The sequence below is a fragment of the Rhinatrema bivittatum genome, chromosome 4, assembly GCF_901001135.1.
Source record: "Rhinatrema bivittatum chromosome 4, aRhiBiv1.1, whole genome shotgun sequence".
Classification (NCBI taxonomy): Eukaryota; Metazoa; Chordata; class Amphibia; order Gymnophiona; family Rhinatrematidae; genus Rhinatrema; species Rhinatrema bivittatum.
The window spans coordinates 473,530,938-473,545,771 of record NC_042618.1 but is presented as its reverse complement, the minus strand read 5'-3'; the positions used below and the strand labels follow the sequence as shown (position 1 = coordinate 473,545,771).

The window sequence follows — 14,834 nt, the reverse complement described above, 5'->3', positions numbered from 1 at the left end:
GACTGCTTGGATGATCGTTCTGAAGTCTTGGGCATGGAAAAGAGGTCTTATCCTCTTCAGAACCTGGAGTTTATAGAAGCAGTCTTTGGTTGTTTTGTTGATATGGGCCTTGAAGTTTAGCCGGTTGTCTATTATCACTCCTAAGTCTCGAACTTGTGTGGTAGGTAGGTTGGTGGGAAGAGTAGTGTTGGAGATGTTGGTTTCCGGAGAAATGAGAAGGATTTCTGTCTTAGAAGAGTTTAAGATGAGGTGTAGGTTGTTTAGTAGTTGCATGCTACTTGCACAGAATTAAATTTACTGGATTCTTCATGGATGGCGCACACCCTGGAGCGCACGAAGCAAAGGTACTTTGAGGGCCACAATAAGGCTGATAGGATATTGGCCAGGCAATTGAAACGTCGCACACTTCAGAATAATATAGCGAAGATTCGGGACTCTAATGGGCACATGGCGACTACAACCCAGGATATCAGGGGCTGTTTTACAAAATGTTATGCTCTCTTATAACGTCCTTGCAGCGCATCTGCCAGGCCGGGAACGACCAGCTGATCTCTCCAGCACAGAGGAGCCGTCCCCTCCGTTCAAGCATCGAGAACACACTTCCTCATGGGAGAGCCGCAAGGCAGGCTCTCCACACGTGAGGCAAAAGGCCGATCGAGGCATAGAGAGAGGGGGAGGGGCAGATCTGCCGCGTGTGAGACGGCAAGAATCACCGGTGCCTGGCTGAGAGCAGGGAAGTGGAAGGTTCAGCTACCCGCTCTTTCCCCCGATGGAAGGTTTTTTTTGGTTTTTTTTTAATTTGTTGGTAAAGTTGAAGAAGCAGAGGAATCAACTTCTCTGCAGCAGACCTGAGGTATGCTTCATCTCTGGGTCTGTGCCAGGCAGGTCACCAGGTAGTGTGCTAGGCTGAGGATCTCAAGGGGCAAAGCCCCCCTAGGCACCCAGTACGAGCAAGGGGCAAACACTGTTGTTCCCTACAAGAAATGAAAACGTTAAGATCTTTTTATTTTTTTTTGAAAACTGAAATTAGAAATTAAGTACTTGCTTGATCCAAATAAGACAGAAAGAGGGAGAAAGGAGACTTTCCCAAACAATCTAGCTGACTAGAGGGAAGCCACAGGGTCTGCCATCTGCATCTGCTGGAGACAGAGAAATACTGAAGGGATGCAGGGTGAGCACTGTCCTGATATAGGATACCCTTTAGTTGTTTCTCCATCTCCATCTGCTGGACAGGAGGCTCAACCCACTGTCTGGACTGATCTGGGTACGTACAGGGAAATATCATTTCTTATGTACTCCCCAGGTATCGTCTTCTCTGAGTCTTGGAAAGACTTTGTTTGAGCATTATTGTGAGGACATAGATAAAAAAAACGGGCATGGTTTCTAAATTATACACTCTATTACTTGGTACCGATACACGTCCTTTTCCACATACTATCGCCTGGAAAAAAGACCTGGGGCGTTCTTCCTCAATAGAGGAATGGACCCAGATGCACCTGATAGCCCGGAAATGCTCTATCTCTGCTACCTTGCAGGAGAATTGCTTCAAGTTATTAACCCGTTGGTATATTACTCCTCATTTTATTTTTTATTTATTTATTAAGGCTTTTATATACCGACTTTCTTGATACAAATCAAATCAATTAGGTTTACAATGAACTAAGCAGAGTATACAATTAACCAATCAACAAGAGATACGGAGCATACAGTTACATTATAACAAGGAAGCCTTAACTTGGAGTAGGAAAATAAAGAAGGGGTGAACGGAGCAATAAATATATAAATAAAATGAAATTTATTTATTTATTTATTTAAGGTTTTTATATACCGGCAATCATGACAACATATCTTGCTGGTTTACATAAAACAGGGGTGCAGTATATACATCAAACTGGAACTGTGTGTCAGAAGGTGCAGTTACATATAACAGGGGTAGCAGAACTGGGAGAAGGAGGAAGAGAAAGGATAGAATAGTAGCGGTTAAACAATATACAAATTAAGTGCTATATACAATGCATGGTTGAAGGCTGATAGTTTTGAGGAAATAAAATATAATAAATACTATATACAGAAGAGGGGGCAAGGGGCCAACCTCTCTTTAATGGATATTATGCATGAAAAATTTGGAGAGTTTTGTTTACAGAGATGTGTGGTGTACATGTATTACATCAGAGATACCCTCATGTTAGTGACTTGTGTTGCTGCCAGTGCGGCCATGTGGGAACGCTACTCCATATGTGGTGGTCGTGTGAACATGTTCAAAGATTATGGGGTTTGAGGTAGCAGCATGGCTTGAGAGTCTCTTGGACTTGACGGGACTCCTGGATGTTGGCTTTATGTTATTACACTACCCTCATCGGGCGTTGAATACATCACAAACTCAATTATGTCATCAAGTCATTATTGCAACAAGACTAGCCATAGCCAGCCATTGGAAACAGACTGACGTTCCATCTTTACGGATTATACAACAAAGGGTACATCTTTATTGCAGAATGGCAGCTATTACAGCCGAACTACATAACACCTTATCCACTTTCCAATCAACGTGGACACCTTATCTTAATTGGGAAAAGACGACCGTCTCTTAAGACATGTCTTCCCATTACTGCTGAACCTGCATGATTCGCTCTTGTGCCTTTACTCATTTACTATATTCTCTTCAGTTGGTACGCTGAGTGGCTTATACAGAATTCCGTTTATGTGAGCTCATGGGTGGTGGGGGGGGGGGGGGAAGGGAGGTTGGGGGAAACAGGGAGTTCTATGTTACAAGGAAATGTTGTGAGACGATGTTTCCAATACATGGAATGTATTTTTCTCTTTGTTATGTTTTACAAATGCAATAAAATTATAACTTGGAAAAAAAAAATAAGTCACTGCCCACGACGTGAACAGGGAGTTCATTCCGGCTGTGCTCACCTTTGAGGCATCGGCGCACTGGAAATTAACCTTCCAGGAGTTCCCGAAATCATGGGGGTCGACTTCCAGTTGGTTGTTGCTTCCTGTAAGGTCGTTGTTTTGGACGCCATCAAAGTTCCCGCACAGGCCGCAGACTTGGTCCTTACAGAGAGAAAACCACGAGCACATGAGCTTTCACAGTCAAGAGTGACAAGAACGAACTCCACAGAGAAAATTCAGAGCTAGGCCAGAGCACTTCTCATTGCAGTCTTTTTATTTTTCTTAATTTATCACAAAAGCAGAAATGTGAAAATTTAATGCTCAGCCACTGACAGAAACAAAAGCATGACGACCGAAAAAGACCATATGGCCCATCCATTCTGCCCATCTACCCAATTAATTTAGCATTTAAATTCCCATCACTCCCTCAGAGATCCCCTGTATTTAACTCATGCTTTCTTGAATTCAGATACCGGTTTTGTCTTCATCACCTCCACTGGGAGGCCGTTCTATGCATCCATCACCCTCTCTGTAAAGAAATATTTCCCAAGATTACTCCTGAGTGTACCCCCTTTCACCCTCATTCCATGACCCCTCGTTCTAGAGTCTCCTTTCCATTGAAAAAGTTTGACCTCCTGTGCATGGAAACCTTGGAGATGTTTGAATCTCTCTATCATATCTCCCCCATCTCACTTTTCCTCCAGGGTGTACATGTTTAGATCTTTAATTCTGACCCCATAAGCTTTAGAACAAAGACCACTGCCCATTTTAGCAGATACACGCTGGAGCGACTCCATCCTGTTTATATCCTCTGGAAGGTGGGGTCTCCAGAACTGTACTCAGTATTCCCAGTGAGGTCTCACCAGGGACCTATACAGGGGCAGTGTCACCTCCCTTTCTCTGCTGACCCTTCCTCTCCCGGTGCAGCCAAGCAGCTTTCTGGCTTTTACCATCACTTTATCCACCTGTTTAACCACCTTAAGATCATCAGCTACAATCACCCCCAGATACCGCTCTTCCTTTGTGCTTAGAAGAATTTCACCTCCAATACTGCACCTTTCCCTTGGGGTTTTGCATCCTAATTGCATTTCTCTGCATGTTTTAGCATTAAATCTTAGCTGCCAGACTTTAGATCATTCCTTGAGCTTTACCAGTTCCCTCCTCATATTTTCCACACCTTCCTGGTTGTCCACCCTGTTACAGACTTTGGTATCATCATCAAAAACACAAACCTTTCCCGACAATCTTTCCGTTATGTCGCTCAAAGAAATGTTGAAAAGAACAGGTCCAAGTACTGATCCCTGAGGTGCACTGCTAGTAACGCCCCCCTCCTCAGAGAAAACTCCATTTACCACCACCCTTTGTCGCCTCCCACTCTGCCAGTTTCTGACCCAGTCACTCACTCCAGGATCCCTGCCAAGGGCGCACAATTTATTTATAAGTCTCCTATGCAGAACTGTGTCAAAGGCCTTACTGAAATCTAAGTGCACTATGTCTAGTGCTCTCCCTCGATCCAACTCTCTGGTCACTCAATCCAAGAAAATGATCAGACTCATCTGACCAGATTTACCTCTGGTAAAACCCTGCTGCCTCGGATCTTGCAATCCATTGGCTTCCAAACATTGCTCTCTCCTCTGTTTTAGCAGCGATTCCATTAGTTTGCTCACCACAGAGGTCAGGCTAACTGACGTGTGGTTCCCAGCCTCCTCCTTACTTCCACTTTTATGAATTGGAACCACATCCGCTCTTTTCCAGTCCTCCAGGACTACTCCTGACTCTAAAGAAGCATTGGAAAGGTCACCAGTGGAGCAGCCAGGACATATCTTAGTATCCTCGGATGTATCTCATCCTCACCCATAGCCTTATCTGCTTTAAGTTTAGTTAGCTCCTCATGAACACACTGATCTGAAAATCGATTGAGCTTTACCTCACTTCCTGTCTTATTTGTGTTTGCTTTATGTGGTCCTGCTCCGGGCCCTTCCACAGTAAACACCGAACAGAAATATTTGTTAAGCAATTTTGCCTTCTCCTCATCATCCTCTCCATATCCCTCCCCTTCACCTCTGAGTCTCACAATAACACTTTTGCACTTCCTTCTATCACTGACAGATCTATAAAAAAAAGTCTTGTTCCCCATTTTACTGTATTTGCTATTTTTTCTTCTATTTGAATTTTTGCATTCCTGACTACTTTCTCACCTTCTCTTAGCTTTTCCAGATATTGTCGCCTGCCTTCCTCTTTCTGCGGTCTCTTGTAGTTTACGAATGCTCACCTTTCCTCCCTCACCTTTTCAGCTGCTTCTTTAGAAAAACTTAAGGGCCTCTTTACTTACATCCCTAATGTACCCCTTTTTATGTGGGTTTGCTACTTCTTCCTAGGGCCATATAGGAACATAGTATCTGGGGCTGTCTTATCAGGCGTTTCTCCACTTCCTGCCGATCCCAAAGGATGGATTCTTTCTAGGGGACTTAAGGAGGTCCTTCGTGGCCCTGGTGATGGTGTGCTTTTCCTTATGTGTGTGTCACTCTATGTAGACACATTAGATGCTGGGACAAACAGGCCGGACACAGACTGGATGTTCAAATAAAATTTACTGATTATTTCCAAAACTTCCATCAGTGTCCAAAGACTATTCCACAAAAGAAACTGTACAGTGGGAATATTTACGGCATCTCTCTGATGCTGTGCTTGTGTCCTTTCCTCAAATCTCAGGGCTAAAGCTTGCCACGTTTCTCCTCAGTGTACAAACTGTCCCAGTGTGCGCAGGGAATCATATTAGGGACACCAACGAAGCCCAGAAAAATCCTACCTGAATCCAGAGCTCTGTGTGTCCTGGGTCCCTACTGAGGGTCTCCAGGTGGGTTCTTCCTTCTTCCAGTAGATGTGACTTCTCAGAGGGAAAAGTCTGATATACCCAGGAAACCAGCTTTGCAAGCCCGGCTTCCCTTTGAGGAGGGATGGATCAAAATCCTCTTCACAACATTAAAAAAAAGGCACCTTCTGCATTTCAAAAACCTCTCTTCACAGCCAAAAATCTCACTCTGGGGTGATGCTGGCACTGCTCTTCCTTCTCTGGACTAGAAAGGAGACACACGGGCCTTCAGCCCCTGGCTTTCGAATTCGGGGATGGCCTTCACCAAAGGGTGCAGTTTCACACCAGCCACTGAATATCCAAAACTCTTAGAAATTCTGTCCGCCATTTCTATTAACGCACCCGTGGCCCGAGAGTGGAAGATCACACCGGGACCCCCCACTGGACCCCAGGTAATTTAAGACATTTTGGGGGGGTTCGGGAGGGTTGGGGATTTATTTTAAAGGGTCGGGTGGGTTTTAGGGTTTTTTTTAGTGTGCCGGTTTTCCCGCCCTCCCCCTTCCCCTGATTTACGATTTTTGACGATAAATCGGGGGAATTCCTATTGTATATCGCCTCTAACGATTTTTGACGATTTAACATATATCGGACGATATTTTAAATCGTCAAAAAACGATTCACATCCCTACTCTGTATATCACACCAGTATAAATAATGTTCCATTCCCTCTTTCCAGATTAACCCACAGTGCCACCTCCTTACCTCATAAGCCCAGCAATGCTGTTGCTTTAATACTGTTCTTTCTTTATAGATAATGCCACGCCTCCTCCCTTCCTTCCTACCCTGTCCTTCCTGAATAGATTGTAGCCGGGTATAACTATATCCCAGTCATGGTTTTCTGTGTACCAGGCCTCCGTGACAACCATTACATGTAAATCAGCTTCTTCCATGACTGCCTCTAGATCTGGGACTTTATTCCCATACGAGGAGCATTAAGTGTACAGAGCTTTCCAGATATTACCATCCCCTAAGGGTAAGTAAAACATGAAATACTCAGATAGAAATGGGAAATATGGGGGGAAAAAAAAAGGCAATATTTGGGAAGCTCTGTACACTAATGCTCCTAGTATGGGGAATGATGTCCCAGATCTAGAGGCATAAGAACATAAGAAAATGCCATACTGGGTCAGACCAAGGGTCCATCAAGCCCAGCATCCTGTTTCCAACAGAGGCCAATCCAGGCCACAAGAACCTGGCAAGTACCCAAAAACTAAGTCTATTCCATGTAACCATTGCTAATGGCAGTGGCTATTCTCTAAGTGAACTTAATAGCAGGTAATGGACTTCTCCTCCAAGAACTTATCCAATCCTTTTTTAAACACAGCTATACTAACTGCACTAACCACATTCTCTGGCAACAAATTCCAGAGTTTAATTGTGCGTTGAGTAAAAAAGAACTTTCTCCGATTAGTTTTAAATGTGCCCCATGCTAACTTCATGGAGTGCCCCCTAGTCTTTCTACTATCCGAAAGAGTAAATAACCAATTCACATCTACCCGTTCTAAACCTCTCATGATTTTAAACACCTCTGTCATATCCCCCCTCAGTCGTCTCTTCTCCAAGCTGAAAAGTCCTAACCTCTTTAATCTTTCCTCATAGGGGAGTTGTTCCATTCCCCTTATCATTTTGGTAGCCCTTTTCTGTACCTTCTCCATCGCAATTATATCTTTTTTGAGATGCGGCGACCAGAATTGTACACAGTATTCAAGGTGCGGTCTCACCATGGAGCGATACAGAGGCATTATGACATTTTCCGTTTTATTCATCATTCCTTTTCTAATAATTCCCAACATTCTGTTTGCTTTTTTGACTGCCGCAGCACACTGAGCCGACGATTTCAATGTGTTATCTACTATGACACCTAGATCTCTTTCTTGGGTTGTAGCACCTAATATGGAACCCAACATCGTGTAATTATAGCATGGGTTATTTTTCCCTATATGCATCACCTTGCACTTATCCACATTAAATTTCATCTGCCATTTGGATGCCCAATTTTCCAGTCTCACAAGGTCTTCCTGCAATTTATCACAATCTGCTTGTGATTTAACTACTCTGAACAATTTTGTGTCATCTGCAAATTTGATTATCTCACTCGTCGTATTTCTTTCCAGATCATTTATAAATATATTGAAAAGTAAGGGTCCCAATACAGATCCCTGAGGCACTCCACTGGTTTTCCCATCCAGTTAACGACTCCTTGAAGTACTCCACCATTTTAAGAAAGTTAATTTTCCTGAAGCCTTGGACCCTTGCCTTTGAATGAACCTTCACCTCTTGCTCCTTAATACTGAACAACAACATCCAGTGATCTACTGTCATGGAAGAAGCTGATTTAGATGTAGTAGCTATCACAGAGAGCTGATAAATATACCGAGCTATGATCTATTCAGGAAGGACTGGCTAGGATAAAACAAGAAATTTAAAAAATATCTCAAGGTCTATACTCAGGTACAATCCGGATAGAAAAATTAGCCAGATAAACGTATCCTGCTAACTTTAGAGGCATCTTCAACAGTGCAGCCACATTATTGAATATAGCCAGTTATCTTAATTAGTTATCCTGCTAACCTTAGGAGAGTTCTTTAACTTGACCAGACTTAGGGCCTCATTTTCCAATATCGCAGTGGTAACGCATGAGGGGGCGTGTCCCATGCAAATAAGGCATTTTTCGTGCAGTGGGGAAACATCGCGTCACGAAACATCGTGCACCGCGATAAAACAACCAACAAATCCTCACAGTACATGAGGAGAGAGAGAGAGAGAGAGAGAGAGAGGAGAAGGAGAGAGAGAGAGTGAGAAGACGAGGAGAGATGAGAGAGAGAGAGAGAGAGAGAGAGAGAGAGAGAGTTGCTATAGTGCCTATGCCCTAGACAGGTATTTGTATCCCTATCGGAGGGCCACCTAGTAACTCGAGGTGGGGATTAGGTATGAGCGTAGGGGGTTGGGGGCCACTTTGACATTCAACATGAGACATACAGAAAGAACAGTGGTCTCTCATGAAGATTTGCTGGCCGTCGGAGTGAGGAAACTCACTCCAAGAAGAGATTTGGGCAACGTTCTCTCAACCTAGCTTGATGGAACAGGGTTGTAGCTATTAGCTGTGCTAACACTATGGCTGTTAGTGTGATTTGCAAATTTATCTCCTGTGATAACACCTTGGAAAATGACCCTCCAGCTACATTTTAGCCAACTAGGATTTAACTGGATAAAGGCTGAATATAGCCGGGTAAGCCATTTAGATGGATAACTATTATGTTATCTGTCTAAATGGCTTTTGAATATGGCTGGCTTTGGAGGGATGGTGTCCCTCCCTGCCTTGCTGGCCGAGTCTTCCTTTTTCATTGTTTTATGTCTCTTGGGGGGGCAGAGCACAGCTTCATGGAGCTCAGTTAAGTGAGGGGGTGGATGTCAGCAGAGGAAGCATGGAGGATAGTGGGTGAGGTCTGGGTAGAGTGAAGCAGGACACAGGTTGTTCTGCGCATTGCAGTATCTACCGACGCACAAAACATGTCCCACAAAAACAAAAATAATGCGTCACACTAGAGGGAAAGCAATGTCTGAGCTCTTATTACCTCATCCAATGTAGCTCTATTAGTGGAATAAGCTCATTTTAAACGGCTGCTGGGTTCCAGCATGGCATGGCCTGGCAAGGGTCAAGGGAAATATGAAAAATGGAATGATCGCAGAATTCTGCACTTCTGATTTCTCTGGGGAGGGGGGTTGCTAAAACCTCAGATTCCCCTGACAATCCTATACCATGGTGGCATTTAGAAAGCCTTCTGGGGCGAGGTGCGCTGGGTTTTTCTCCTCTATCAGAAAGGCACCAGTGGGAGCCTGACTGCCACCCTGTCGGGGGTGACAGCGACATGGGGGATAGGGGGCAGGATGGAAACGAGAAGCAGTGATGGCGGAGGAGTGCAGCGAGGTTCTAGTTTTTCATAGTTCTGAGACGCTTTGTTAAGTTTTACAGCTTTTCTTTCAGTTTCAATGTTCACTTGTCCTGTCTGGGAAAAAACAGAACCAGCATACTGTCCGAGAATTCGTAAAATTTATAAAAGTGGACTATAGGCAAACATCTGAATCCCCTGTGTCCCAAATTAATTTACAGTAATAAAGAACTGGATACAACTTGCCTTCCAGCCCTCTCATTAGATACATGACATGGAAATATTTTGGGATTTCTGCTTTACCTCCAAATGTCTAATGCTCTACTGAGACTTCAGAAAGGAGCAAAACCAGCTTGCCTACCCCTAAAAGAAAATTGCACCAAAGAAGCCGATAGTCACCTTCTCAGCTGAAAATTCATCTAAATTTGGGAGCCTAAACCTTAGGGCTTCAATGTATTTGCCTAGTTTTAGGCTGAGAATCAGGGCTAAGCTCCTAACTTTGTTTCCTTGCCCTAACCCTGCCCCCGTAGCTGCCCACCTAAATTTAGTGGACTAGTGAAACCAGGAGCCTAAAATCAGGTCTTTGATAATTGGCCTTCTAGTAAAAATTTGGGCCCTCAGCGGGGTAAAGTTTTCATTTAGGAAGATCTAAGCTCCTGACTCTTTATCAGGCCAATACAGTACAGTGTGCCTGTCCGGTGGAGGGCACTGTTAGCCCACATTTGGATGCGCGTTTTCAACACGCTAGCTTTACCCCTTATTCAGTAAGGGGTAACAGCGCGTCAAAAACGTGCGTCCAACCCCCCTCCCCCCCCCCCCCGAGACTAATAGCGCCCGCAACATGCAAAATGCATGTTGATGGCCCTATTAGTCATTCCTGTGTGATATAGAAAGTAAAATGTGCAGCCAAGCCGCACATTTTACTTTAAGAAATTAGCTCCTACCCAAAGGTAGGCATTAATTTCTGCCGGCGCTGGGGAAGTGCACAGAAAAGCAGTAAAAACTGCTTTTCTGTGCACCCTCTGACTTAATATCTTGGCAATATTAAGTCGGAGGTCCCAAAAGTTAAAAAAAAGTTAAAAATTAAAAAAAAAAAAATTAAAATCAGCCCGCGGCTCGCGGGTCGAAAACCGGATGCTCAATTTTGCCGGTGTCCTGTTTCCGAACCCGTGGCTGTCAGCGGGCTCGAGAACCGACGCCGGCAAAATTGAGCGTCGGCTGTCAAACCGCTGACAGCCGCCGCTCCTGTCCAAAAAGAGGCGCTAGGGATGCGCTAGTGTCCCTAGCGCCTCTTTTTACTGCCGGGCCTAATTTAAATAAATTAATTTACTGAATCGCGCGCACAGGTCACTCTCCTGTGCGCGCGCCGGGAGAGCGGGCGAGCGCCCGCTATCCCGCGATTTTTACTGTATCGGCCTGTATGTGAGGTGCCTAGCGCATCTGAATCACAGTAGAGATGACAGAAAAACGCCAATTGGCCCAGTTATTCCTGTCCACACTGCTAAGGATATATCCCATCTGCCAGCCATAGGTGCATGAGCTCTTGTAGGAGTCACTTTTTTATTTTCTCTCTCTCTTTCCTTTTCCGCCATGCTGAAAAGATGAGCCGATAACATCTGGTATTTTACTGTCATTTATTTCTATATACAAAATCTGCCCACGGTGGTGCACAACTTAATCCAAAGCTCTGCGCTGCTCCCCACCAATGATGTGGCCCGTGACCTGCATGGCCGTCTCCCAAAAAACACTGAGCCTCCCACGTCCCCGAGGCCTTGCTGTACAGTACAGCCCGGAACCCCATGACCTGCCGTATCGCTAGGCCCTGCTTCCTTTATCTGCTCTTGCAACCTCCTAACCCCGCTCCTAGCACCACCAGAGAATATCAGAGCGAAGCAGGACCAATTCATTCCTGGTGCTGTGCTGCAGCACCCGGCTGATCTCTGGCCTTCCCCGCGTGTCTTAGCCACTGGGCTTATCTCGGGCGCTCTTGAATTCCTTTTACCGTTTTTTCACCTCGTCCATTCCATGCATCCGCCACCCTTTCAGTAAAGAAAGCTTTCCTGAGTCTGGAGCCTCGTACTCTGACCTCTTCCATGCAAACGAGCTTTCCTCGGGGAAACGGTCCTGCTTCCTTCCTTTCCTCTAGCTTCTACGTATTTAGGTCCTTTAGTCTTATCTCACAGGGCATCATTACACACTCCTACAGATGAATGTTTTAAAATAACAATCTGAGAACTTCATATATACCCTGAACATTTCTTTCACGGTGACCGAGACGCTCATGGCCCTGTCCCAGGCCAGTGAGATCGACTTGCCCAGCAGAAGGATGTAGTAACGGCCGGAGCTCTGCACTTCAAAGTCACTTTCATCCGCAAGGGGCTTTTTAATGTTCACCTAAGCGGAAGCAAGAAAGAGAATACCTTTAATTAAAAAAAAGAAAAAAAATAGATGGCATGAGATTGGTTAACTGGCCCAAGCGTTCCAAAATCCGAAGAGTGAGACCTCCTTAGACATCAACTGCAAAAAAAAAAAAGAGAGAGATCCATATTGCAGATTTTATTATTGAATCTCAAGTTATTTAAATTATTCTGGTACTGCTGCCGCTTTAAGTCCTGCGCGCGCAGACAGGGAGGATGTGCCCAGAAGGAAGCCAGCAGCTGAAGGTCGGGCATTTCAGAATAAACTGATCATGTCTGTGGGCCCATCTCGTTCACAGGAGACGGGCGAGAAACGACCCACCTACCATGGCATTGAAGAGTTCGATCTCCCCGCCTCCGAAGAGAATAAGAATCCGTTTAGAGCACTTCTCTTCGGAAAAGCCGCAGCCTTCGTTTTCTATCAGTACCCGGAAGGTGCCGGAAACACCGCTGCAGTAATCCTAAGGCATAACAGAAATAGCAGCAGGGAGTTAGAATCAGAAGGTAAAAGGAGCATTTCCCAGTGACTGGACTCTCTTATCTCACGGGCAAATTATCAGCACCATCAGATATTACCGTTTTCTCCAAGACCCAAATTATTGCCCTACCCATTGTGAGCACTGGTTGCGTAACTGCATTACCAGGAACAGCTGCTACCCAGCAGAGTCTGCTTCCATCGACAGGTCGTAGTTTCTCTTACAGTGTTTCGGCTGCTTCATGTCCTGATTGGGTCCTTTCATCCGTCATCTGGCTCAGCCCCCCGGGAACCGAAGATAAGTGAAACCTAGGACTTCAAAAACCCGTCCTCACCCCCCAAGTAGAGGTCTTACACCAGGGGTAGGCAACTCTGGGTGGAAGGTCGCAAACTGGTTAGGTTTTCAGGATATCCCTAATGCACATGCAAGAGATTAGATTTGCATGCATTTGAGGCGGTGTGCATTCAAATCACGCTCATGTGTATTCACGAAAATCTGGCCCGCTTGTGCTCTTGAGGACCAGAGTTGCTCACTCCTCTTCTCTAACTTTTCAAATTATCACCCAAGGGAGAGGATCCCACGGCTAGTTCATGTGCAAAGCCTGTTTCTGCCAGGATAAAGATCCATTTTGTTTTTTGGTGGCCCATTTGGCTACTTAGTGTGAAGATGGGCTTGTTGAAGTGCAACGTAGGCACCAGAGACAGGAAAGGAGTTTATAGCAGGGAGTGCCATCTAGCGCCAATGGGCCGGTTTGGGCATTTTTATGTTATCCCGTTTTTTGGATGATTCCCCTCCTTTACCTGCATGCATTTCTCTATTCAAAATAGATCCAAATACAAGTATTTGAGCATAGAGTTGGCAGTTTATGCAGTAAGAATTCCAAGTCCGTTTCCCTTACCTGCACCAGCACATATTGGCAGTCTCCTGGGAATGTGTACTGTAGCCCATCAAAGGTCAAGTAGTGAGCCATGCCAATGACCGAGCAGGTGCCGTCGCAGACGTTATCCGTGCAGTTCCATTTACGGTTCCGACATGTGCTGAAGCAGAAAGAACAGGTAGCGAGTGGTTAGCGGAAGAGCAACACAACCGCCTGCAAAGCAAAGCAAAACGTTCACTGTGCTCAACACTCTGCACGTTTTGGAGTTAAAAATAACTTTGGAAAACGGAAAGAATCATCTTAATGCTTCTCAGATTTGGCTCTCTGGCTGCTACTGTGCCTTTTCAGTTTGACGATCCCAAGTATATTTCTTTCTGATAAAGCTTGGCAGTCAGACCTGCCCGGCAGCTAATCAGTTGCTTGCCAGATGTTTCATGCTGGCTGCCTATTTGGTCACAGCCCTGTGTGCTGCCGCTGGACTCCCCTTCCCAAATCTTCAGGCCATATGACCCCCCCCCCCCCCCAGTTCCTCATCTTGCTCCAGCCTCTATTCCTCAACTCATCCCAGGTCCTGCATCCCCCACCCCCACCCCAGGGCCTCCCCTGCTCTGCCAGCACCGCTCCCCCCCCCCCCCCCCCCCCCCCCAAAAAAAAAAAAAATATATATACACCAGTTAATTTTAGAGGCAAATTTTGAACATGCGTCACGGTAGACTAACTTATCTGGTTTCTATTTGATAACAAAAGCAGTCGCTCTTATAAAATTCTGCTTCCAAAAAAACTGACAGAAATGTAGAAGAAATGGTTTACCAGGTATTACAGTCTATCTTCACTTCTTGACCTTGGGGATAGGCATTGCCATTGTGGAAGCAGGGGCATTTCTCAGGAGCAATGCATCTGTCCCTGTGCCGGACCTGCAGGAGAAGCAAGCAGAGATGCAGGAGTGTGAACAAAGGGACATAGCATTTCTCCGAACCCGTATCTTACCACTTCACCCGTGCACCCAGGCTCAGCCCCAACCGCAGCAACCAGTTTGGGCCAAAAGCAGTCGTCGGCGACACGTGACACCGATTCAGACCTCCCCTGCTTGCAATGCTCAGCTTCAGCTACAATAGGATGCAGGGTTTTGATTCCTGCTTGAAGCTACCATTCATCAGGAAGTCAGAAGCACATCTAGGACGTGTGCAGGACAGGACACAGGCAATTTTATTTTATTCAAGTCTGCCAGGGATGATATGACCCTGTAAGGGTTAAACTTGAACTGGGCTGTGTTGAAATTCAGGAAAAAACATCAATAGTTGCTGGGATGTGCTAAGAAAGCCTGCTTATTTATCTCTTTCTGATCCCTTGACTGATACTGGCTCACAGTACATAAGACATGCAGATGATAAATGCAGGCGGACG

The 14,834-nt window shown here is 45.3% G+C and overlaps 1 protein-coding gene across 3 annotated transcripts in view; it reads right to left on the bottom strand.

Annotated features, from left to right (window-relative positions):
- The window catches only part of VWF (von Willebrand factor), a 259,921-nt gene that overhangs the window by 136,707 nt on the left and 108,380 nt on the right, over nucleotides 1–14,834 (bottom strand). For all 3 annotated transcript variants that reach the window (XM_029597268.1, XM_029597267.1, XM_029597266.1), the window contains exons 19-23: nucleotides 14,241–14,344; nucleotides 13,452–13,590; nucleotides 12,404–12,538; nucleotides 11,908–12,054; nucleotides 2,920–3,060 (exon numbers count right to left, since the gene is read on the bottom strand). In XM_029597268.1, coding sequence (XP_029453128.1) covers nucleotides 2,920–3,060; nucleotides 11,908–12,054; nucleotides 12,404–12,538; nucleotides 13,452–13,590; nucleotides 14,241–14,344 — 666 coding nt within the window. The remainder of the gene's footprint in view (nucleotides 1–2,919; nucleotides 3,061–11,907; nucleotides 12,055–12,403; nucleotides 12,539–13,451; nucleotides 13,591–14,240; nucleotides 14,345–14,834) is intronic.